General features: G+C 39.4%; 1 protein-coding gene across 2 annotated transcripts in view; it reads left to right on the forward strand.

Annotated features, from left to right (window-relative positions):
* LOC148526674 (solute carrier family 71 member 2-like) overlaps positions 1–27,695 on the forward strand; it is a 54,271-nt gene that overhangs the window by 24,212 nt on the left and 2,364 nt on the right. Inside the window, exons 2-10 of one of the 2 annotated variants that reach the window (XM_088470060.1) lie at positions 371–466; positions 1,708–1,770; positions 17,172–17,299; positions 17,657–17,771; positions 18,593–18,811; positions 22,147–22,260; positions 23,759–23,830; positions 24,243–24,355; positions 24,656–24,753. In XM_088470060.1, the coding sequence (XP_088326186.1) occupies positions 371–466; positions 1,708–1,770; positions 17,172–17,299; positions 17,657–17,771; positions 18,593–18,811; positions 22,147–22,260; positions 23,759–23,830; positions 24,243–24,355; positions 24,656–24,753 (1,018 nt within the window). The remainder of the gene's footprint in view (positions 1–370; positions 467–1,707; positions 1,771–17,171; positions 17,300–17,656; positions 17,772–18,592; positions 18,812–22,146; positions 22,261–23,758; positions 23,831–24,242; positions 24,356–24,655; positions 24,754–27,695) is intronic. The other variant, XM_088470061.1, reaches the window with a different exon arrangement.

The raw sequence follows: 27,695 nt of genomic DNA on the forward strand, positions 1-27,695 counted from the left end.
CATGTGTAGGCATTTCAGGGCACCCCCTCTCAAAAGCAGTTGGTTTTGCAGAGTCTTTGTTTATGTCAAAGTTGACATTTAATAAAGTTGAGGTTTTACTTGGCAAGTGACCAAAATTGCTACTTACTGAAATATTTGCTGGTCTATGGGACACCTGAAACTACCAGTCTGGCTGTGCTCTTATTCTTTATTGAGGATACAGTAAAAATATTAAGCTGCTATTTTAATACTTTGTTAGACCAGGCTAAATACTCCATATATGAAGTAAATTTAATCTTGATTGTGCACCAACTATTTTCTAGCTCTGCAATGTTTAACACATTTAAATGCAATGTTCTTAAATGCTGTGTATTTTGTTTTTCCTCCTCAGCAGCAAGGCATGGGAAAACCAAGTGTGTATCATGCTGTTGTGGTCATCTTCCTAGAATTTTTTGCCTGGGGCTTGTTAACGACGCCAATGTTAGTGGTGAGTATGACCGTTAAATATACTTCATATAGATGTACTCTTGTTGGGTTTAAGTAGTCTTTATTACTTGAGTATGTTGTCTCTGGAGATCATAGATAATACCTGCCTACATAAGTTACTGGTGTTTTGATGCAGCAAAGATGTAAAAATATTTTCCGGTATTATATACAGATTGCATTTCTCATAATAAGAGCGATTCAAATCAGCGCGCTCTGAATATCTCCAGGAAGGAGTTCCTGGAGCTATTCAATTCAGCGCGCTGTTAAGTCCGACTTAAGTCGTAGAATGCCGGTCAGCACGACTGAAGCTGGTTGTTTAGTCGCGCTAGCCGGCATTCTCCGACTAAAGTGCTGTCCACGAGGCTGTTAGCTGTACACTAAGCCGGAAAACAGCCTCGCGGCAGGCACTTTAGGAGAAATCCTTTAGTTGGCCTAACAGCACGCTGAAGTGACTAGCTCCAGGAACTTCTTCCCGACGCTATTAACAGCGTGCTGAATTGAATCGCCCACAATGTGTCCATCTCTTCTGAACAAGTCCTAAGATATACAATAGTTCTGTAGTGTACACCCCAGTTCTTTGGATCTTCATTTGTTGTTTTCACCCAAAATAATTAGATAAACCAGCATTTAACTGAATAAATATATATCAATTTAAACACCATTATCCAGCCGTGATCCATTGTATGATCCATGCAGCGGATGTCTTATATTGATTTTTCTCTATAGTCTTACTTATCTGTTCTTGCCCTCCAAGTTATGTTCCCATACTGTATTGCTCCATTATACAGTATACCACAAATGAATAAATGCTTTGTTCAAATTTGTTCTGTACATTCATGATCATCACAATAATAAAGAGAACTTTTATTCAATTGTATGTGGACATATTGAACAGAAGGATTGTTTACTTAATTAGGATGTGCCAACCTCTATCACTATGAAGGGTTTGGTTTGTCTCCTTCATTAAAGTTTTCTTTCCCAAAACTGAATACAATAGGTGCAAATTGTGAGAATGCAAGTTATATATTATATAATCTGTGTAATATATTGGACACTAGTGAGAGCATCAAAGTATCTTCGGACACTTTTGTGTACTGTAAAACATCCGTCACGTGAAATTTATTTAACAAAAAGTGTGTGTGTGTGTGTATATATGTGTGTGTGTGTGTATCTATCACACACATACACAATCAGAAAGTGTTTCTTTTCATTCTTGTGACTCACCTATCACATTTTCTGTAGGTGTTACATGAAACGTTTCCACAGCATACATTTCTAATGAATGGTCTTATTCAAGGTGTAAAGGTAAGAGAATCTCTGTACTTTTGTATTGCTTCTAAGTTTCAGCTACATATCACGTTAAATTGTTCATCAATGTTGTAAAAACAAACAAATAGAAATGCTAAACTTAACACTTCCAGTCATATTGTTAAAGCTCTGTCAGTTTTACAGTACAGGACTGGCAAATCCATTCCATTTACCTCTTTAAGGTAGTCTGAGTGGAATGTCACAAACTCTTGGGAACCACCCTGCCACTTAGATTTCCCACCCAGAACGCCTGTTTCTGCCTGTGGGTAAGTGCTCATTTTGTTGACGTCTGTTGGATACGTAAGTGCCTTAAAACTAAATTTAAAATCTTTGTTAAAATTAACACTAATACTACTACTTTCTATATTTGAAGTAGGGTTATTTTACATTTTTAAAGAACAAGTATGTGTTCTAGATATTTGCAGAAAATAAATATGACCTGTGTGAAGGAAATAAGTTTCTTAGAACAAGAGCAGTACACAACATAAGGCATTGATTTGTATATGATATATAGGAGGAGTACTATTTTAGATCAGTATGTAACAGATTCTCACTCAGCCTAGAGTACTAAACACATACTTAAAGGTATGCTGACCTCAAGTTCTCAAGGGAATTTTAGGTAGAAGTTCTACAGTAAAATCTATTACAGTATCATGAAGCTGTTTCCCAAAATTATGACTAAAACATTAACTAAAATTTGACTAAAATGAAAACTGATGTCCACTGACTAATTCTTGACTAAAACAAAGAAGAGAAACACACTACAATTTTTAATAAGCAACTAAGACTAAATATAAACTTAAAATCCTTGTCAAAATGAACATTGCTGTGGGTATGAGTAAAATGGAGGGGCGCATTACTAAAATTTTACAGAAGCAACTAAGGGCGAAAAATGTTTCTCTAGGCAATGCTCCCTCTGAAAAAATATTCAAATACTTTCCTAAAAGAGAGGGGACATCTACAAAATTCCCTGTGTGTGTTTTTACAGCATGACACAGAATATCCACCAACATTTCGCCCTGGTTTAGGTCTATCTCCTTCTAGTTTGCCTCTAGTAAAGTTGTGTTTTTTGCCATTTCTTTGTAACATGTTAAAGTAAAATACTTACAGTGAGTTGGGTATTTTTATACCAAGTGAGTCCATTTCCTGAGATCCCTTCCTCTATGCTAGGGGTATAACTAAGAAACTTTACATCCACAAAGAAGGACTCTCTATGCATGACTGGCAGCAGCAGACCGCCCCACTTTGTTGTACTACCACTTTTGGGTCAATTCAATTTGATGTGAGTTGGGTCCTGCGAGCTGCTCTCATGACGAACTCACACCACTAATTCCATTCCAAACTCGCATTGAATTTTCAGAGGATATTTCCTTTTTTTTTTTTGTGTACACCCCCCTGATCAGATGAAAAGTTAGGGAAAAATCTTTATTTTAAAGTTAAACTGTCGGGACATGGTACAGAACCTCTGATACACCCGTCCCAATGAATAATTATGCACTTGGACGGTTTTAAATAGCATAGATTGTAAGCTTGCAAGCAGGGCCCTCTTACCCTTATGTATGTCTTTTATGTATGTATATATGTCTTTTACAACCCAGTAAAATCTTAATGTTGATTCAAATTGTAAAGCACAATGGAATTTGCTGCGCTATATAAGAAACTGTTAATAATTAAAATAAATAATAATAATTTGCCCAATAAAGAGATGTCAGATTTCAAGTGAATTTCTCTGAAAAGCTCAGTAATGGGTTAAATGATATGGGACAAATAGAGGTGTTGTATTGATGGGGATTTTAGAACTTGGGGATGAGAGGTAAAAGTGTTTGTTTGTTCAAACTTTTTACAAATTTGTATAAAAACACTGAAAAAAAAGACTAAGCAGACATTTTTCTTTAACCCAAAATGCTAAAAAACACTTCTGTGCTATCATTATCAAAATAAGCCATTTGACACCTTTTAAGAACAGCCTTCTATATGGTCCTGCTGTCTCAGTTGCCAATTTTTTTGGACCCAGGATGGTTTGCCCATTTTTTTTCCTGCACTTCTCCCGGATCTCCATTTGTAGAAAAGTCGCACACCCTCGCCGCTAATACAACAAATTTGCATTTTTAATTGAATCTCGCATTTCTCTGGGTCTGCATTCATGGGATATACTGTGTGCGTGTTTCATGAAACAAATTAGTTTGCAACCTCGCTTCTAATTGAATTGACCCCTTCATTTGCTAGACTTAATCGGATTCCTGGAAGTGTAGCTATTGGATCTGTTTACAGGCCTCATTATGTTTGCTAACTGCAATGACTGCACACTGTACTAGGTGGTCTGGTGGCACACTGCACTAGGTGGTCTGGTGGCACACTGCACTAGGTGGTCTGGTGGCACACTGCACTAGGTGGTCTGGTGGCACACTGCACTAGGTGGTCTGGTGGCACACTGCACTAGGTGGTCTGGTGGCACACTGCACTAGGTGGGCTGGGGATACTTTGCTCTGTGGCAATTTTGCACACTGGGACTTCCTTTTGTGGTTTACAGTTACAAATGTGAATCTATCTAGTTTAAAATGTTAATTTCTTTCAATAACCTTTTGTTTCACATATCCCATTTTCCAATTTCAATGTTATCTTATTTCATCATTACCCTGATAAAACTGTTTCATTTACTCCACATACTCATAATTTTGTTTATTTAAAAGATACATTTAATCTCTTATAATAGTTTTACTTAAATTAATTGGCAGGAGCTTTAATTATGGCTCATGGTGACTATATATAGGTAGCTTTATAAAGGCGTGGAAACCTGTAACTAGTGATAGATCTAGAACCTTAAACTTTTCTGTGCTGCAATTGCTACAGGAGCGCATTCATTGGAAGAGCTGTAGAACCGCAAATTTTCTCTACTATCCCTGTTTATTACATTGGACCCACAAATGTTGATACTGTGTTTTGTTTCATGTTTATGTTGAATGTTTAGTGATATTTAATGCTCCCATCAGGAAAATGTAGTACTTTTGTTTCTTTATTTCTGTGACATGACTTGCTAAGTACCTCTCCTGAAATAATCAAATTATGTAAACAATAGTTATTTAAACCTGATCCAGTATCCACACATTTTGAAATTTATTTAAAGCCGTTTTATACAGTTAAAGTTAAACTATCTCTACACCCAGAGAGAGCAACCAGCAGCTGTAGGTGGGCATTCCTGAGTATCGATCATTATTGCTGCCTCGGGATGGAGAGAGACTGGGGGGAGACACGGCTACAGTGAGCCCAGGCTTCAGGGAGGTTCTCTTCTTACAGCCTTCGGTGGACCAATCACTGTGGTTGGTGGGATCTGCAATGATCCATCAGAAAATCTTCCTACAGCCACGGCCTGATAGATGAGGAGGAGACTGGGGGCAGAGCCATGGGTCAAGAGAGCCTGGCTAGGCAGTGCGAACACAGCAGCTATTGGAAGATTACCTTTAGCGGGGTATACACTAGACGATATGTCGCCTGATCCCACGGATCAGAGCAACATATTGGTACATAGTCTAGTGTGTACCCATGATATGTGCACTCCTGTGGGTCGTTGGCAACATCGCCCGTTGGCACTTTGCACACTACTATAAATGTAACTCAAGTTTTTTTTTTTTTTTTTTGCTTTCTTAAGAAGTCCAATTGCTTATCTTCTGACTCAAGTGAGGGCGATATTGACGTTTGGCCGTCTGGCGCTGAAATTCAATCTCCATTCATGACTATAGTAGAAGAATAGGTGTCACAACAAACTGTTTTTATGGTGTCCGGTCTTGTACAGTCCTTAAGAATTGCAATTTTGTATGGTAGTGTTCTATGAGGTTTAGCTGTATACTTATGTTACTGGCACATTGAGTTCTTTAAAATGCTTTTCTTATGAATAGTGTAGCTGGGAAAGTCTTATTACAACAAGTGAATGCAGAACATCTGTTGCTCAGTTCTTGGCACACAACAAAGTCTACATCACTGAACAAATTAATTTGTCCCAGTGCCAAAACTGTTCTATGCTATTTATTTTCTGGTAATGACACACAATAGTTCAACTACAGAACACATAAACAGATGGATCTATTGTACAGAATGTTTGGCCACCTAACTTACAACCTAGTAAGTTACTGTACTTCTCTAATTTCTGTTTACTGACCAATTAAGATAAATCTAATTTATATTTAGATGGTTGATGTCTTATACTAGATTCTTTAAAGGTACCACATCTGGTTTTCATCTCTAACAGTACCTAGTGCACTACTGCACGTGTTTTTATAAATGTATTAATGTGAAACTAATGTGCAGTCTACATTGGCGGGGATCTACCAGGGGGTATATTTACTAAAGTGAGAGTTTTTAGAAGTGGAGATGTTGCCCATAGCAACCAATCAGATTCTAATTAACATTTAGCTAGCACCTTATAGAAGATAATAGCTAGAATCTGGTTGCTATGGTTAGCATCTTCACTTCTAAAAACTCTCACTTTAGTAAATATGCCCCCAGTTTTCTAAATGTGGCTGTAATGTGTAATAGAAAGGTAGGTGGTAATATAACACCAGTCCTTATCATGCTACCTTTTTCTATTGCACTTGAAGAGGCAGAGGTTAGGTGGGGATTCATTTTGCAGCAAGTTTATCTGTAAACGAGACATAAATTGTTTTTTTAGAGGAGCAAATAAAAATGAACAAGCTTTTCCTCCTTAAGTACCCGCATTGCTCGCAGATTTGAGGCTGGAGCCTCAAACATAATTGAATATCACACTTGGGGGTAAATTTACTAAAGTGAGAGTTTTTAGAAGTGGAGATGTTGCCCATAGCAACCAATCAGATTCTAGCTATTATCTTCTAGAATGTGCTACCTAAATGTTAAGTAGTATCTGATTGGTTGCTATGGGCAACATCTCCATTTCTAAAAACTCTCACTTTAGTAAATAAACCCCTTACAGGGGTATTCAATATGGGTGCGATAACATCGTTTTTGCGTTAATATCGGAGGTATGACGTCATTATCGCAGGTTTTACTTTTACACCGTATTCAATTTCAAAGACTTATCGCAGTTTTGAAAAGTCTTTGATAAAAAACGGGGATAAGTTTTCACCATTGAATAGGTGTCGAAAAAAAGTGCAGAATTGGGGTTTAGGGGTGCAGGCTTAAAAAAAAAAATAGCCTGCACCCCTGGGACTGACATTTAAAAAAGAATTGTCAAAAAAAGTTTAAAAAAAAAAAATAGGGACACCCCAAAAAATGAATTTAAAATTGGGGTGAAAAAAAAAATGGGAAAAAATTGTTTAACAATAGGGATATAGGTTGAGGGCTATTCTGCAAGTATGCGGCAGATGTTTTCTAGAATAGATATATAGCGGCAAGTGCACAAATGCAGAATTTTTAAAAACTTACTTTAGGGACATAAAAATATGCTAGTACCCATTTTCATGTACCCCAAATTTGATGGGACCACTTAAAAAAACGAAAAAAATAACCTAAGTGCTCTTCTGCATCACTTCTTCAATGTCAGAAAAAAAAAACCTGCTGCGGCTATTTAAATCTCCGACTTTCAATTAAAGGCTAAAACGGGGGTACCCATAGTGATTCCCCATGTTTTTACAACTTTAGGGGGGTCTTACAATTTTTTTTAAGGAAAAATTCGTAACTTTACGCAAATCCAACTTCGGAGTTTCCCGTTTTCGTTAATTTTATATTGAATACGGGTATAAGCGGGAGCGCGCCCGATACTTTAACGCAGGTAAAAACTCCGATATGAAACGTTAACTTCGACAGTGAAGTTAACGTTTCATATTGAATACCCCTCTTAGGGTCTACAGAAAGGGCAGTCGCCATTATAAAGCCAGATACAAAGATATTTAACAGTGGCAAGGTATCTTTGTGCAGACCATCTAAGATGGAGCTGTTTTGATTTTCATTTTAAAACTGATGATTGTAAAAACGACATTTCCTATTACATGTTCTGTAAACTAGGCTAATTGCTACAGGCTGTTACCCCCTGTGTTAAACACAAGTGGGTGTATGTTTAGCTTCCCAAAATATTCCCTAGCCATCTATGAAGTTGAATGTAGCTGTACTAAAAGCAAAGATTCATTCTTGTATTGCAAAAATCTGTAACTATAGAATAATGTCCTTGGCAGCTGTCCTGTGTATGGCGAGGCGCTTTACAGTGCTGCACACACTTCTGTTCTAATAGAAATATGGCAAACTTGTAACCGTTTTGTTTTCCTGTTGTAGATTCTACATATTTTACTTTTCAACAGGTTGTACTTATTTCAAGGGGTACCAATAAAACAATCTTCACTGTCTTCATAGGATAAAAAAAAATGTTGTTGCCCCCCTGGCATGGACTTTTTTTTTATGATTTGTCAAAATAATAAAACAAGCTGGGAATGCAGTTGTGTAACTTTGTAAGGTTGATGTTATATTGACTAAAGCTGGGTAACCATCTATACAATTGTCAGGCCATTCTCTCGATGTCGTTTGAACGGCCGTTGGATTGTATAGGTGTTTATGCTGTCCCGATGCATGAGCGTTAGCCGATAAATGGCTTAAAACGCTCCGCAGCGGTCGCCCTCAGCTGCTCGCATCTCATGTACAGTTTAATTTTCAGCCGATATCGTATCAAGTGTTCGATCAATCCTCTTGTAATTATACACCTCCATCAGTGCCACCTCTGTGAGTGTTGCCTTGCTACATATTCTCATCTTCATCGCTACATCAATCAGCCATGTTGTAAATAATCGCCCTTTTTTCTTTTTACACTTTGTCATATACTAAACAAATTTATTATACTTTTATTACTAAACTATACTATGAAGCATGGTATGTTTTTTCATGTGGCGATGCAATGTCCCCTTTCCTCATATATGTAGTATGAAAATTAGCATAATACCTGGAACATTATGTAGGATAACTATATAGTGAATAATCACTCTACACATGTTATGGCATACTGCTATCCAGCATGTTATGTTTTTACATTTGGCTACACCTTTTCTCCCTTTCCTCTTAATATGTAGCCTGAATCGGGAGAGTGTGTACGCTGGTTCAGTCATTTTCTTTCGATAGTTTGTTATAGGTAAGTACACACGTGATCGGCACTGTGGTCGGGACGTCTGATCGGGAGTTAGGTCGATCGAACGAACCATTGCATCGAAAGCTTGATTGAATAGATGTGTACTCAGCGTTAGTAATGGGACTGGGAGCCACATACTGGTCAACCACTTGATCATGAACAGCATTGAAATCTCTGGTACAAACACCATAGAACTTTCCCCTTTTACATGGAGTAGCAGAGTTTTACTGTATTTAGGAGGGATATAGAAATGTAAAAACATGAGTATAAACTTTTTGGAACACTTAACACGAGAATGGACATGCTTGTGCATATAGCAAGGTGAAGTACCGTAGTGTAGAGGCCTATTTTAACTGGGGCAGATTCATTGCTTGCAAGAGTGCTTTTATGTTTTCAGCAGGACCTCACTTTACAGTGTTATTGTGGCAGATCCATTCTAAAATGTTTTGCTTTAAGTTTTTAGCAATAAAGAATGTGGTGTTTATTATGGAATGTATTGCTACCTTGATTAAGAAAATTATATATTACACCAAATTCTTTTTTTTTTTTTTTTTGCAGTTTATAAAGCATATTCTGAAACAGCTGTTTCTGTTTGGGTGTCTGTATCAGTATTTTATAGCAATCAGTAATCGCGCTCAGTGAAAAAATTGTGGGTCCCAGGGAACCCCAACTATAACAAAATTTGGGGTCCTACTCCACTGTTTCTGGGTCCCATCACATTATGCTTTTGAGCTCCCCATAAAGCATGAGACCACCCCACATGCCTTACACATATACGATGGGAAGTCAGTCATATTACAGTACAGATAATGTCTAGAATAATGATCTGCCTTGATCTCACATAGCCAACAGGTGCAGTGCTGGGGGCAGAGAAAGGGATGAAGGCAGGCAGCAGTTGGAACAGTGCTAGGGTCAAGTACCAGCTTGGCAAGTGCTGGGGGCAAGTATTTGGGGTAGAAGGGATTAAGTGCAAACAGCAGATGGGACAGTGCTGGGGGCGGGTAACAGTTGGGATAGAGAGGGTTAAGGGCAGCAGCAGTTGGGGTAGCAAGGGGGGTTAAGTGTAGATAGATGTTGGGATAGTACTGGGGACAAGGAGAGGGTTACGAGCAGTCAGTGCTGGGGGTAGAGAGTGGGTAAGCTGCTGGTGAAAGACACTAAAATGATAGTCCTGTGCAGAGTGTTGGCCTCTGCGGCACCCCTTGACCCCACCATGTTTGTATTGTTATCAGCACCGCCACCGCATTAATAACCGCACCAAACAAACCATCACACTAAACTAACCCCCACCGCACCTATGTAACCCCTACCCACGTCTCTCGACGCTTTAGACTTACCTGTCTATCCTCTGAGTACAGGCCAGGGAGTGCAGCTACACAAGCAGTGTCTTGCCTGGTCTGCCTTCTGAATATAGGGTGCCGTCTTCACGCTGGGGGCCGGAGCAGTCTTCATGCGGGGGCCGCATAAGTCTTGATGTGGGGGGCCAGGACCGGGTTCACGCAGTGAGCCGGGGCTTGCTTCATGTGGTGTTCAGGGCAGGCTTCATACAGGGGGCAGGTTCACATGGGGACCGTGTCAGTCTTGCTGCAGGGCCGGGACAGCCTTCATGCGGGGGCTGGGGCAGTCTTCACCTGGTGACCCTGTATCAAGGAAGGCGCCAAAGGGCTGGCTCCACCTCCTTCTTATAGTCCTCCCTGCCGCCAGGGAAGACATCAATCATGTAATCAGGAGCCAGGGGATTGGCCGCAGGGGACCCACCCATTTTGCAAAAGTGAGTCCCCTGTCCTCATTTGCGGGTAAAATATATGCGCTATAGCGCGTATTTGCGACTACTGGCAATACTACAACAGCAGAAACATGTAACATATAAAATACACAGCACTTTTATGTCTAATGCTGGGCATATACTGCCAGATAAAATGCCTGTCAGACCAAATATTTTATCTGGCAGCCTGTCACTCTACAGATATTGCGGGCATACACAGAGATATCTCAGTGTTTTGGCTTCGACATATGTGCTCCGCACCGGAGAGGAGACATTTCCCTGTTCCTTCCATGGGAAGGATCAGGGGAAATGTATGTCTGTCGGCCGTGGCTTGGCACACACTGGCCGATGCGGCTGACATTTAACATACCAAATATTGCAACAGACGGGCATTCTGGACAATCCGGCATGCCCGACCGATCGATATGTTGCCCTCGGTCACCTGCAATTATCGGGGCGGTCCGCTGATATCTGGCAGATCGCCCGGATAATTGTATAGTGTATGGCCGTCCTCAGACAAGTAGATTACTAAAATAATAAATATTATTTATATTTTTTAATTTAGGGCCATCCAGTTTGGTTAAGCGGTGCAGTTCGTTTTTGTCATATTGGATGCTTTCTGATATTTGCTGCCTGATTTGATCGCCGTAGTGAAACAGAATGCACTGTTAAGCAAGACATCTGGTCTAGTACTACTGGCTTTTTTCCAATCAAATATCTCTTTTGTAAGAGAATGGAAACAAACCAGCCTTCTGCATGTGTTCTCTGTACATCTGAAACCATTGCATTATCTGAGAAAGATGTTGCGTTCATTTAATTCCAGTTAATGCTTTGGGACTGCTTTTTAAATGTCCAGATTGAAAAATAGATGCAGGTTACTTATATATGCAGACTTGCAGTTCCAATTTGTTTGGTGGAACAGCAAAATAGTACTTATTAATCAATTTATTTTAGGATTTAATGGGATGGGTACGGGATGCTGGCGGTCAAAATCTAGACGCCAGCATCCCGACAGGGTTAGGATACCGACACCTGTTGTAAGTGCCCTGGCCTTCACCCTCTCCCTACCCTACCCTCCCTCCCCGGCTCTATGGAGCATTCAGTCATCTGCTCCTAGCCTGCCAGCACCGCCAGCTCCACGCTCCCGCTGACGAGCGGTCAGATCGCTACCTCCTCTAAGAGACCGCATTTGCAGCTTCTCCTTTGGGACACTTGGACACTGGAGAGACATATTGGTACCTATCCTGCATACACGCAAGCCATACTCCCGCTATCAGCGGTAGAGTCACCATCTCCCCATATCACCTGTACATAGATATTTGACCGTATCCATTCAGTGGCTACCGGCAGCAGTTACTTCAATATTGCTGGTTTCATACTATTGGGATAAACACGCTCATAACCAATATACTGCCTATTGCTGCATAGTTCAGGATCATTTTTCAAACATTGTTTCCATCTGGAACAGACTCATTATATCAGCAGCTTGGTTACATTAGTGTCCATCTAGGATGGTCTGAATATTGCACAGAATATTGCTCATTTGATACTCATGTTTATATTGTCATTTTTTTTACTTTCTGGTATTTATTCATTGTTCTTAAACCTTTTGTTCAATTTCTAAGTTGAATTGTTCCTTTCACAAACAAGCGCTCCTACACACCTTTGTTGTGTCGGAGACTATAGTATTGTATTTCAAATCTTCATTCATCTTACATCGGTAGGCAGGCATTTATGTGATAGCTGTATTAATTCAATTCCTCTGAGAATCTGTGTATATTAATAACCATGACACATTACTAATTGGTGAACTAGCTCAATACCAGACTCATTGAAATTGTGGAAGAATTTGTTAGGTGTAATATACAATTTTTTTTATTTTCAGTGTTTAAACGTAATCTTACACAATTGGCTTATTTTATCATTTACATTTTCTTAGGCTTTGCTGGTTATTTGGAACCATGTGGGCCAAAAAATTATCCCAAAAGCTGCGCTGTTCATTGATAACATTTTGTAAATCCATTCATTATTATTTTCCCTTTCTAATGTTAGTAGTGTTTTTTTCTGTTTGCATCTGACCCACAAAGAAATATATATCTAGCACTCTGCAGGTATATGAAAATCCTGGGCCGGGTGCCCTCCACAGCCAGCCTCACAGTAAGATGGATGATATATTCAGTCTTACTGTGAGGCTGGCTGTGAAGGGCACCCGGCCTATATACAGTATGTGTGTGTGTGTATATTTGTGTGTGTGTATGTATATATATGTGTGTGTGTATATATATATATATATATATATATATATATATATGTGTGTGTGTGTGTATGTATGTATAATTTTTTTTTACTTCTTAGTACATGGTCCGGCTCTCCCTGGAGAATAAAATGCACAGCAAACAGGTTAAGTGCAGCAATCATAGAACTCAGTCTTACAGCTGCATTTTAATCAACGTTTCAGTGCTTTATTTACAGTAGCACTTTCATCAGGACTAAAACACATGTACAAATAACTCGCCTTATAACCCACACCAAGTGCACGCCATACCCCGGAAGTGGGACTCGTTTCCCGGCCTGTGGCAATCAAAAATGTCATCACGCACAGCACGTGACGAGTCATTCTGTATCACCCATCACCATGGAAATAATTCAAACAATGAATGTAAAACACAGTAAACAGTAACAGAGATTGAAAACGATCACATCAGGGAGCCAATGAATAGCAATGGGATATCAACTTCATACACAATAAATAAATAAGTTCTGATGAAGGTGCTTCTGTAAATAAAGCACTGAAATGTTGATTATCATGCTGCTGTAAGACTGTGAGTTCTATGATTGCCAGGAGTGCTGCAACTTAACCTATTTGTCCCTATTTGCCCCTGCTTGTGCAGGCACCCGGCTGCTACTTTTTTTTTTCCAGGGAGAGCCGGACCATCTACTAAGAATTGTATTTGGGAGATATATAAGGCAACTATCTACCCTGTCAAGGCTCACCTGTGGCTTTAAATATACTTTAACGAGTGGATGTTGTTTCCTACCCCGGACCGTAGCTGTGGAGAATCCAGTTGTTTTTATGCATTTATATGTGTCGGTGATGGATTTATTTCATACAATTTTTTTTCACTGGATGCATGTCTTATGGCTGTGATTCCATCTTTGTATATTTTTGGCATTTTTCTCTATATATTTTGCACAAAATTGCTGGTTTGGTGGTACACAGAGATAGTGTTTAAAATCTGATTAAGTGACTGTACTATTTTGCACTAAGTTGCTTGTTTGCACAGATACACTAAAGGCATATTTTATTATATGATTACCGGCTACATTGAACACAATAGTCATGGCCGAATCTGCAATAGAGGACACTTCTACGTGCTATGTACAGGTCCAATATCCTATTGGGGACTTATTCAGTTATTCCGAATCCGAGGCGGACAGTATAAGCTGCCTCCATTGACTATGTGTATCGCGATCTGATTAAGCTAAAAAGAAAAGAAACAGACTTTTATTACCACTGTATTTCACTCAGTAATTATTTAAGAGTACCTAATAGTCCCACTGTTGGCAAACATGATCCAGCTTTTTGCAGAAGATGGGTGTCAAAACTGAACAAAGGCTCGATGGATCTCATCTTATTGATCATCAAGCAGTCGACTAAAGAAATGAACACAATTAAAGACAAAATTGTCGCCTTTGAGGGTATACATAAAATCAGCTTAGAAAGTGATACGAATACCGATTGGTACGGGAAATAAAATAACCAAATTCAGGCATATAAACACAAACTTATCAAGTTTAAACAAGTTAAACGGGTGAAAGTAGATGCAGTTTATGACAATCACAATGTCTACAGATGGACAGACCAGCGTAACTATACTGGCAGCCGAAAACCCTTCTTCAGAAGGAATTATAGAAGACCGAGACCCTGATTCATCTAACTGGTTTACATCCTCTGCTAGCGATTCTGTACATCGGCAAGAGCAGTCAAACAGGGGTCACCCTTTAGGGGTAGTCACACGAGCAACAAAGGCAGGAGGGGGCTTAGAAAGAGATCTTACACCAGACGGGGGCACCAATGGGCGAGGCAAAGGACATGGCAAAATACCTCCCCGTCCCAGGGAAGACCTAGTGGTTAACATCTCCACATACGAATTAACATCTATTGAAACTGGAAATAAACTGGAAATAAAGCACTGAAACGTTGATTATAATGCTGCTGTAAGAGGAATGGGTGGCAGTTGGATTCCCGTCAGCGGCAGCCCGACAAGAGCAGAGTTAGAAGCAGCGGAAGCCCGACAGCGCTGGAAATCCCGATCGTGGATAGGTAAGTATCTACTAACCTAACCCCCCTAACCCTCCTTAGGGGTGCCTAATCCTAACTTCCCCCCCAAGTGCCTAACCCTAACCACCCCCTTCCCCGCTGCCTAAACCTAAGTCCCCCCCCGGGGGTGCCTAACCCTCCCTCCCCCTAGCCTAACCCTAACCCTCCCGGGGTGGTGCCTAACCCTAACTCCCCCCCGGGAGCCCTAAACCTAACCCTCCCCAACCCCCCCCCCCCCCCCCCCGCGGCTTAACGCTCGCGGCGCCCGGCATCACTACGATCGGGATGCCGGGCGTCGGGGAAATGCGGACGTCTACATCTAGACGCCCGGCATTTCACCCTTGCCGGGATATGACAGTCGGGAAGCCGGCTGCCGGTATTTAGGCAGTCGGCTTCCTGATTGCTTCCCGCTGTAAGACTGTGAGTTCTATGATTGCTGGGATTGCTGCACTTAACCTGTTTGCTGTGTGTGTGTGTGTGTGTGTGTGTGTGTGTGTGTGTGTGTGTGTGTATATATATATATATATACACACACTCTCTCACTATGGCCCATTGTAAGATCGGACTCAGACCTTCCAGTCTTTAAAGGTATGCGACCTGTGGTGGCATTCCGCAGAGGTCGGAACTTTAAAAGATCGCCTCATGATCACTGACATCACGGGGAGAGGGAAGTGCCCCAAAACCCCCTAATGTATACGAGAAGCCTCCAGGTTGTTATAGTTGTTACAATTGCACCACTTGTCGTTATCTGGTTACAGAAAAGTTTTTTAAACATCCTCATTTAGACAGAAGGTATTCTATTCGTCATGTTCTGACTTGTACCCCTACATTTGTGGTATATATTATCTGGTACCCGTGTGGTCTACATTATGTGGGTCCGACTACACGAAAATTTCGGGAAGGATGGCATTGCATAGGTCGGCGATTAACCTGCCCATTTTAGGTAGAGATATAGATCAGCCAGCGGCTAAACATTTTAAGACCTATGGGCATCCTCTTTCGGCACTTAAGTATATGATCATTGATCATATTCCTACTAACCGTGCTAAAGCCCTTCTTTTACTTGAAGCACATTGGATCTTTAGGTTAGTTTGTGTTTCTCCTAAAGGTTTGAACGAAAAAATTTATTGGAATAGTTTATATTAATATTTCTTCCTCTTTCCAGCTTGATGATCTTTTAGCTTCTATATGCTCATGTATTTTTATGTCTATTTTTGATTTTTTTTTTCATTGTATTGATCAGTTTTTTGTTTTTTATGTTGTTTGATTATCCCTGTGGTTGTGCTTGTCGGCTGTTTTGTCTCCAGCTCGACACCACATACCCTTCCTTGTTGGACCGCAATTAGAGTGGTTGCCTAGTTACACATGCAAGCGGGACCCAGAGCTGTGACTCTTAATAGTCTGCTACAAACAGCTGAATAGGCTAGCTTCTGGTACATGTTTTCCGGCTATCTTGCCGATCAGTTGCCTCTGTAGTTGTATATGGGAGCACCTTTCTTGTTGGACCGCAAGCTTTCTGTGGTTGCTAGGGAATGCTTGCAGGCGGGACCCGGAAGTGTGTGTCTCGTGGAGCAGAGCTGGACACGGCTGGACGTGGTTAGCTGCGGGTTTGTGTTCCTCATGTATTTAGTTGTGGGTAAGTGTTCATTTCATGTTGTATGTAGTTAAGTGTGTCCTAACTAAGGAGCTGATGCCCTGAAACGTTGACGTTATAATACACTGTTTTTGCATCTTATATTGTGCCTCTGAATGCCTGTCTTCTTCGTTGGATTTGTACATATTCTCTGACGTAAGGACACCGAGGTCAGATGTTAGTGTGTGGGTGCCCTTCACAGCCAGCCTCACAGTAAGACACTCTGAATATATCATCCAACAGGCGTCACTCCAGACGAATAACGAGACACTAAAACAGCTTAAAGTGCACTTTAAACTGTTTTAGTGTGTCGTTATTCGTCTGTAGTACCGCCTGTTTGATTATATATTGAGAGAGATATGTGTGTGTGTGTGTATGTATATATATATAATATGGAGTTTAGTAAATTTAGTTTTAAGGGATTGTACACCCCCAATGTAGCACTTTTCTTAATTGGCAAGTATTAGATTCTCACATCTCCATATGTACATTTTATATTCAACCTATTATGTTGGGTCTATTAACACCATGTGGTTTGATAACTTTACCATGTTATTTCATTCATGTACTGTAGTAATTTTGTGTTTATTTTATTTTACAGGGCTTCCTATCATTTATGTGTGCTCCACTCATTGGAGGCTTATCAGATGTGTATGGAAGAAAATCTTTTCTTCTTATAACTGTTTTCTTTACTTGTGCCCCTATCCCTTTAATGAGGATAAGCCCATGGTAAGTGATCATGAAATGTATACTATACCCTATGCTAGATGCACTCAATGTTTTATATATATTGTATATGTTTGCAATGTATATGCTTGCATATATGCTTCCAATGTGTTTGTTTATTTTTTATTTTATTATGATGTCTTTTTGGTAAGGTTTGATTGTGAGTTGTTGATGACAGGTAGTGCTTCAGATTCCAGGTATTATGAAGTGAAAAATAGTGGCTGGGAGATTTATGCAATTAGTACATGTTTAAATGCATTCCATTATATTAATAGGACCAAATAATGTAACTATAAAGAAGGAATTTTTTATTTTGATAGCGGGAAAGTAGACCATTCTAATTGTACTTTTTTGCTACAGGTGGTATTTTGCAATGATTTCAGTATCCGGAGCATTTTCTGTAACATTCTCGGTAATTTTTGCCTATGTTGCGGACATAACACAGGAGCATGAAAGAAGTACAGCTTATGGACTGGTGAGATCATTATAAATTACTCATTGAAATGTAGAAATGCTGTTGCTATTTATGATTACAGATTAGATTAGTAGAATGAATATAAAAAAAATAAAACTATTCATTTTATCTAGTAGTAATTGACTTACTTGAAGCCATTGATTTCATTTTGTACTTAATAAAACCAAATAATTAAATTACTTACTTTAAGATATGTTAACCATTGATGGGTGGGTTGAATATTATCTTTTCTATTATTATTTTTTTATCACCCCATCTTGCTACTAGTTACTAGCGTGGTAGTCATGTAGATGCTAAATGCACTGAAAAGCCCAAACTGGAAAGAGCGGGTAAGGGGAAGACCCATTAAGTTTATGGATTCTACAGAGACCAAATGAACCTGTTGGGCTTATTTGTTGTAGGCCATAGCAACCAATTACAAGTTTTCATTCTGAACTACACCAGGAAAATGACAGCATATTATTAATATTTTTCTATGGATCCCAGCACATATAGATGTATGAACATAATCAAATTTAGGTTAATAGCTGATTATGGGGTCTACTTACTAAGCTGTGTTAGGAGAAAGAGTGAAAAGTGATAAGGTGCCAGCCAATCCGCTCCTAACTGCCATCTCACAGGCTGTTTGAAAAATGACACCTTATCACTTTTCACTCTCTCCTAACACTGCTTAGTAAATAGCCCCTATATCACATATTGGCATGATGACTCTGCAGAAACCGCTATCATATTATGCAGGTCTGTTATAATCCGTTTGAGCAGCAAAATATTTTGTCAAGACATACATGTTACAAGCACTGTTCTATTTATCACTTCTTAAGGTATCGGCTACATTTGCAGCAAGTTTGGTCACCAGTCCAGCTATCGGCGCTTACATCTCTACATATTATGGTGATAATTTTGTTGTTCTCCTTGCTACTGTGGTGGCACTGATGGATATCTGCTTCATTTGGTTGGTTGTGCCAGAATCATTACGTGAAAAAATGAGACCTACCTTCTGGGGTGCACCGTTTTCCTGGGAGCAAGCAGACCCATTTGCTGTAAGTTCTCTATGCTGTTTTTTTTGTTTTTGTTTTGCTTGTTTTTCTCTCTATAGAATTATGCAATTTTAAAGTCAGCTTTAACAATTATTTGTAGTACTTGCTATTCAAAGTATGGTTTAAATGTGCCTGACACTCTGCTCCATCAATGGAGCCTAGTCTATGTAACATTATATTGGCAGTGGAGTAGTAAATTGTAACTTCACTCTGTATAGCTGTGTCCATTATCCTACTTGATTATGGCACCAGAGCTATAGCACATATTTTATTCAAAATGGCAACAGGGGTCTCCCATGAAGAAAAAAAAGGCCCGGTCCCATAGGACGCCCTAATGCCTCTCATATAGAGAAGTCTAGAAAAAGGTGGGGATCCATCCGTCCCCGATCGTTGTGGCTCCAAGGGGCATACGGGGATAATCTGTTAACATAGAAAAGTATGATTGGCACTTACAGGGCATGCAAGGGTGGTCTTATGGCATGGCTGCGGTCTAATTGGCACTTTAGGGTATATGCTGGGCACATGGGTATGGCTGGATGATATGAAAAAGGTCTGATTGGCAGTTTAGGCACATGTGGGGGTTTTAGTGGGCATGTGGGTGTGATCTGATATCTTCAGCTGTGTGCTGGTTATTAACATCATGGATGAATTTTGAGCATCACCACTGACACTGTTCTGCCTCTACGTAGTTGTTGCTAGAAATACATTTTGCTCATCCTTTCCAGAATACACAATGGATGTAATCCACCCCTCCTACAGAGTAAGGACAGGGTAGAAAACATGCCTGTAGGGTATATACCGCTCTCCTCCCAGTCTCCTCTTTTATGCAATAGGCTAGATTAGTGTTTGTAATTTTGTTAGTTTTGGGGGATTAACTGCAGGAGTGTCTCTGCCAGAAGGAGCAGAGAATTATCGGCTCCTATTATGAAGTCCCTGCCGATGTAACTTTTGTGAGTACTAACTGGTCTGAAAGAGGCGGGAACAACCTTTTTAAAAAGCGTTGGCTTCTTTTGGAACTGCATCCTCTGATATTCCTCTAATAACAACAGTTGTGATCAGCAAACAAAAAAAAAATCAAAAGACAGATCATTTGCAGTTCACAAATGCATTGTTACCATGGCAGATATTAACAATAAAGGATGGGGTGCTACTTTTGAACATCTAACACAAGGTTAGAAACGAGTTGAAATAGCAACCTTGCTCTCAAACACGAGAGATGATATCATTGTTAAAGGCCTGTTTCAATGTCATGAAATTATTTTAGATTGTCATGTCTTAGTCCACACAAACATCTAGACAGGTGTCTTATATCAACCATCAAGGACGCACGAAGGGTCACAGCATGATGAGAGACGTGCGTCATTATACCAAAGATTTTGGAGACTAACCGTGCAGTAAGTTAGTGCGCTGAAAGGAACATAGAGCCAAGCAATACATTTGTGAGTTCAATAATGGGCTTCCTTTAAGATGTTCCTTATTATAGAATTGACAGACATTTCTTCTCATACAAGATACTTCTTAGAGCTAACTGTTTCTGCCCAAGGGGTTTCTCCAGGATATTATAATTTTTTGGATTGAATTAAATCAAGAAGATCTATTTATAAGTTATTCAACACAATTTTATTTAAAAAAATAAAATATATATATATTTTTTTTTTTTAAACACAACATTAATATAGATATTAACATATCGTTCGTCAAAATATCTTACTATCGATGATTGGACCATTGTGACTTTGTATTTCCCTAGAGACTGCTCCTGTGAGCAGCCGCCAGGGCTACTTAATTTGCATTTCCCCGCTGTCTGCTCCTCTCTGCAGTCGCCGTGTTGGGGGTCCTGCCATGCTGCCTGATCAGCAGTGATCGTGGTGGAGGAAGTCTGGGAGGCACCTCTGCCATTGGAGGCTAAGCGAATATTATTTTCTGGCTGCCGCCCAGTAGGCGTTTGACTGGTCGCATTGTTTGCGACCATGTCGGGTAATGCACAGCCTGGCGTGGTCACCAAAGATACAATCACGACAGGCAAGTGGTTAAACAAAAATCAAAAGCAAAGAAAATTGCATTGTTTAGATCTAGTTATAGCTATTACTTAAGTAGAGCAAAAAAAATTGAAAAACAAAGCAAATATTTGTTTCAAAGGCATCTGTTGCAAGATGGATAAAAACCTGCGTTTAAGAGGCGTATACATTCAAGACAGTGGATAAACTAGGAAGTTATCAGGGGACTTTCTAATAGATCTGTGGCTGTATCAAGGGTAGCGAGAGAATTAAAGTACTTCGCAAGAAGTTTAATATTCTTAAGCTTTGATTTGAAGTAAATATGTTAAAATGTTGCATCTTAAGGAGAACCATAAGACACAGGAAGGAGGGAGGTGTGGTCCTATATACCTACCAGGTATGTTGTCTTTCCTATCGTGACCGTGGGGGAGGTGTGGATTAACCCCATTGTGTATGCTGACATGGAGAAGGAGACGAGAATAGCAGGTAATAAGCTGCAGTTCTATGGTATAACACTACAGGGTCAATCCTATTAGGTGCGAATTGCAAGTAGCGAGTTTGTTTCTTGAAACTCACAGACCTTGCAGCGAAGCGCGCTCTCGAGAATTCTCCTATCCACTTAGAAATGCCTATTCGCACTACTCGCAGCGGAGTTGACTGCCAAATGAGATTTGAGAGAAACACATGAAAATGTGGGGAGACCATCCTGGACCCTCCAAAATGGATAATTTTGTTAGCAGGACCATATAGAAGGCTGTTTGTTTGATGGGCATTAGGAAGGTACTGTAGGATTTAAATGGTGTCAGATGGCAGATTTGTACTTTTTTTTTCTTTTTTTTTTTTTTTAAATGCAAGAAAATGATAAAAAAAGACAAACTTTTTTCCTAATTGGAAACTTCCAAATGCCTAATTAGTCATTAGGGGGGGTGTCCACGGGGTACAGCACAGTGTCCTGACATTTTAACCTTAAAATAAAGATTTTCTTTTCCATCTCTCTCCCTCAGGGAGGTGCGACTGGAAAGTTGTGAATTCAGTCTGACTGATACAGTACGCGTTGCTAATTGGATTGCAAAATTAATTTGAAGTGAAAATAGCAACTCGCAATTCGCACCTAATTGGTTTGACCCCTATGACCTCTTCTCTTAACACTTTGCTTCGATAATTAACTATTGTGTATTCATTCTATAGCAGTTTATAATGTTTTCTGAGTGCTATATTCTCCTGGCTGTATATTTGATCCTGCCTGTGCCATTATTTCTTTGATATTTTCTAATACTGTATTTAGTCATGTCTCTTATAGAGCCCAAAATGTTTCTATAAACCCCTTATTATTTCTTTCAGTCATTGAAAAAGATTGGAAAAGACTCCACTGTGCTACTCATTTGTATCACAGTATTCTTCTCATATTTACCAGAAGCTGGACAGTACTCTAGCTTTTTCCTCTATCTAAAACAGGTGGGTGTTTACAGGCATCAGGATTTTGTTTCCCATGGACAAATAAAATTCTACCTCTGACCTTAAGGAATGATGGCATTTTATATGACCAAATGTAGCAATTTCACATTTTCCACCAGGAAGCATGGCTTTATCATTGATACATATTAGGAAGTATATACAAATATTTAGCACTTTTTATTTGGCTTATATAGGGAAACACAGACGGAAATGTGTAAAATCCACATTTATCATGTAATAACCATTTTTATTTACACCACAAATAAACCTTTACATTATTTTCTGCAACTTCTAGTTAAATGGACTTCAAAGGAGGTTGCTTTATTAGAAGTTATTATTCCAGTATAAGCCATGGTTTTGTGTGTCTTGATCGGTTTCACTTTTTATTTTATTCCCAACTTTTTTTTATTGTACACATTTTTGTCAATTAGTTTTTTTATATTTATATTGCATTAACATTAGCTTAGACCTTATTGCTCTGCTTGTAGGCTGAAGAGCAGGAATGAATAGCTCTTCAACCACAGATGTTCTGAGAACTCTGTACTATTACACAGTTAGTGGAGGTATTTCCGTAGACCTATTTAATAGTTATATATTTGTGTGTATGGTTTTGGTTTAAGGTTACAATATGAACTTATTTTATAAATTGATTAACATGTATGTATCAGTAAGTTGTTTTTTTTTTTTCATTGTATGTTCTATTTATTATTCCCTCCCCACCATTAGCGGCACAGCAATAGCTTTAGCTGTATAGCATTTATTTTGAAGCTGTTTATTGACCGCATAAATTTACTAAAGGTATAGCTGAGAGCATGCAGGAGACATTACAGTGATGACCCTGTTTTCCTCCTGTTGCTCAGACATTGTCAGACTCAGCATAAAGCCCACTGGAGTAAACCAGTCACATGGGTAAGCTAGTGATTTGCATCTGCCCAGTTATTGGAAGCTACTGCAAAATGAAATTGCCATATTTGCAGTAGCCTCTGAATGGAGAGTACAAAACACATTTGAAGACCCTGCTGCTTTGTATATAAATATAATACAGTAGAGACCTTTCAAGTTTGTTTTTCAGCAGCTGCATGATATTGTACAAAACTGACGGGAACAATGTGATGTTCTCTGTTGGTTACGTATAACACTCCTGGACTGCAGAGAGAGTGAGAGGAGGCTGGGCACAAGGATTTTAAATCTATTAATAAATGGAAAAACAGTGTTTTGCATAGAGACACTGTGATTAGTGTTGGCTCTGTGAAGTAAACATACTACCATGAGGATTCATTCTTATTTTGCACTGTGTGCAGATCACAATTTCTATATAATTATACACTCCATCTATATCCTTGTAAAAGAAAATAGCAACACTTTGCGTTTTCTGTTTTTTTTTTTTCTTCATCTCAAACCTCACCAACTGGTAAAATTGATAGTATGCAACACATGACCTTTACCAGCTTGTTTGTATCTTTATTAATATGTAAATACCTTTTTATTTTTATTGCAGATCATAGGTTTCACTCAAGGTAGTATTGCTGCATTCATAGCAGTGGTGGGGATTTTATCCATTTTAGCTCAGGTATGTCCTTTTATTGTATATATTTATGACCTTTTATTACACATTGAAGAGAATATTTACACTCCAGTGATTTAACTTTTAGTATGCATTCTTATCAGCAGAGTCATTGGAGTCAACTTAACTATTGCATATACATGTTGATGAATTTAGTATAGAAACATTTAGTTAAATGGTCTTTTTCCCTAGTAATTTATTGGATATAAACATGACTACTAGAAATGTAGTATATTTTAAATTGCCATTTTAAATTCTCATCCCTGCCTTTCTTATATTTATTATTGTGTTTGTTACATGTATTTGTAAATGCTTTACTGTGGAATATGGATTTTAGAAACCTTAAAGAAAAACCCAAAGAAATTTGTATTGAAGTTGAATACATTTTGAACATGACTTATCTTGCTATTTTTCCCAGACCTTATTCCTCGGTATATTAATGCGATCAATTGGAAACAAGAATACGGTTCTCCTTGGTCTGGGTTTTCAGATGTTCCAGCTGGCCTGGTATGGTTTCGGCTCACAGCCGTGGTAAGTAATGTCTCTGTGTGCTATTAAACATCTGAATGTTTTCTATTTATTACTTTTTCAAACAAATTATAATTTATTGCTCCATTGTTTTAACTACAGTGTACAAAGTTATGAAATATGAACATTTGTTTACTGATATCAATAGTTTTAAGATATATGGGCATTGATTACTGATATAAAGCATCATAAATTGGTAAGCTGGGAAGTGTATGCTTTAAATACACAGAAAGCACTAATGGGTTGGATTGTACACCAATTATTGTTTACCACTCATTGCCAGTTATATTTGCTCATTTCCAGGATGATCTGGGCAGCTGGGGCTGTGGCTGCAATGTCTAGTATCACATTCCCTGCAGTTAGTGCTCTGATTTCCCGTAATGCTGAACTGGATCAACAAGGTAATTTTTTTATATTTTTTTACTACAACTTGGGACCTAATAAGTTTTTTGGATTTTCTGGTCAAAGCTGATATCTCTGCATTTGCACTGAACCTTCTGATGACTGAAAAACAGTAAACACTGTGGCACATGTGTGTAAAAGATGTCAGAAATAAAGGCCTGTATGATACATACAATGAGTATCATTATATAAGCTATCATGGGCAGAGCCCTATTTCCTTATGTCTGAACTTAGGAGGTCATTCAGACCCACTCGCAAGCGGCAGTACGCTCGCAAGTGGGTCGATGTTCCCCACTGCGCATGCGCACGACGGAGGGAGCTCTGTCGTGCGCATGCGCGAGACCCGGACTGCGACAGCCAAGCTGTCGCTCCGGGTCTCGCACCAAAGGGGGCGTGCTGTCGATGGTGACTGACAGCACGCCCCCTTTGGTGGGCGTGGCGGCCAGACGGAGGCGTTCCCATGGGAACGCCTACCGTCTGAAGCCGGCCCCACTGACATCACTAGTGATGTCAGTGAGAGTGATTTTGGCTCTGATAGAGCCAAAATCACTCCAGGGCTTGTGGCTGGGAGACCCTACTGCAGGGTCTCCGTCGCAAGTCCGATGGTCACGATGGTCAAGACCATCGCGTCCATCTTTTTGGACGCTCGTATATGCTGTGGGTGGTGACCCACAGCTATACGAGCGTCCAGGAGGATGCTCCATTTTAATGGAGGAGGGCCCTGATTCAGAGCGAGCGCTCTGGTCAAAGCGTCCGGCTCTGAATCAGGGCCTTAGCACTGTCCTTGCTCCATGTCTCTTGTATCCTAGTCCCATTCAGTTACTGACTCTGCATGATTATCCCTTCATTGTATACAGGCTCATTGAGGCTGAACTGCCTTTCCATCCCTGTGGCTTATTTTAACTTGTATTTATTCTATGATATATCCGTTTTCACTGTTACTTTGTATTAGGGATGTGCAGGCTCGGTTCTACTCGGTTCCGTTCGGTTCTTTTTACCGAATCTTATTGGCTATCCAAAACTCGTGACAGCTGAAACCCAATAAGATCCGGTAAAAAGAACCGAACGGAACCGAGTAGAACCGAGCCTGCACATCCCTACTTTGTATGTTTACTGTACGGCACAGTTTAAATTGTTGCGCCAACAAATAAAAGCTAACATCATAGCATGTAAGAGGTAATAAATGTACTTCGAGAGTTGGCATTTTTTTCTATCCCACTTTATTGCATTCACCAGTATTCACTTAAAAAATAAATAAAGCAAATACTGAATGTTAGTGTTATTACCTTACAGTAGGTGGGATTTATCTGTAGGAAACATAAATATGCCACCTTTATAATACCTAGGTTACACATTTTCTTTTGTAACGCATGTTAACCTCCTAATATATGAGAGATAGTGAAAATACCATACGTCTAGTAGTGTTCACAAAAAATTTAGTTAAAAGTTTAACATATCTAATGCTCGGCATACACTATACAATTATCTGTCCAATCTGGCTGGTTGGAATGAAAACCTGGTAATGTATGGGAGCAAATGACAGTCGATCATATGGTTTTAAACTCTGGAAAACGGACAAAAAACAATTGTTCAAATTGGTTAAATTTGTGTGTTTTAACCAATTTGTCTGAACGACCATTTTTGGCTCTTTTCCAGGGTTTGTGAGCAAATGTTAGATTGTCATTTGTTCCCATACATTACCAGGTTTTCATTCCAACCAGCCAGATTAGACACATTAGTTCTCTTGTTTTGTCATTGTAAGGTTCAAGTGGCTCCAAGGAAATCAGTCAGCAATATATACAAAGAAAAGCAACTTTATCCCAAATCTCTCCAGATCAAACATGTTCCTGAAATAGTTTTGGTTATATTTCATTCACTTAAATGACCTGCACAACCTAGAGAGATTTTACAAAGTATTTTTGCACCAAATATTTTGTTTGTACTTGACATGAATATTTCAGGACTGATCTTCTAACATTAGTGGCATATCTGAGAAGTTGGGACCATTTTTTGCTTTGCATTGTGCTTGTTCTCTCTTTGCTGAGTCTAAGTGCTGGGGAAAAAAGCCACATTTACTGAAAGGATCGGGGATTTCTGTTTTTGCAGTCATCCCAGGTAAAAGCAGCTTAATGCATTGATGGGGTACAGGCATGGCTAACCTCCAATGCGTGCATATCCTCAGTCCTATAGAATAACACCTTATTATGTTATGTATTATAAATCTATTACACTTTGTACCCATGATAATGTGCAGCATCCCTGAAGCAGGTAAACAAATACCAATAGTGTCTTTATCCCATATACAATTTAAAAAATATATATCTTTAGGCTTGATCTGGCGTGAGTTTATGCAAGCCACTGTGCTGCACCAAGACATTTCATGCAATGATCTTGTTTTCACACTGTACTGCTTACACCCTCCCTCTGACTATATGGAAGTAATACAATCTAATATTGTAACCTCACCTGATGCCCCCCCAGGGGGAGGACAATTACTGTCATTCATATAACAAACCCTTTCACTGCATTTGGGTGATGTAGTCTGACCTAGAGGCACAGAGACTGAAACCACTTTCAGCAAGTGGAAATGTAACATTTGGTTATACCTACCTGACACAACAAGGGAGACTACTATCAAAAAATGTGTTTTTTTTTGGTTGTTTCATTTATTTTTTACATGCTTTCCATCACATATCACGTTGCTGATGCTTTCTCTAATTTGGTAATCTTGCATAGCTACTAGGAATTACTATAATGCTTCAGAAGGTTCAGGGCGTTGGCCACATGTTTTATTTATTTCTGGCTTATCTACATATTTCGATCAGCAATATGCAAGTGATTTGGCAGCATCAACTGTTATGATTTGCTGAAGTTAGCCAAGGACCATTATTGTGTTTTCCTATTAGGACTGCAGAGATCTCAATATACACAGTGCAGCACA

Source organism: Taudactylus pleione, unplaced genomic scaffold (assembly GCF_031769625.1).
Source record: "Taudactylus pleione unplaced genomic scaffold, aTauple2 ptg000095l, whole genome shotgun sequence".
Lineage (NCBI taxonomy): Eukaryota > Metazoa > Chordata > Amphibia > Anura > Myobatrachidae > Taudactylus > Taudactylus pleione.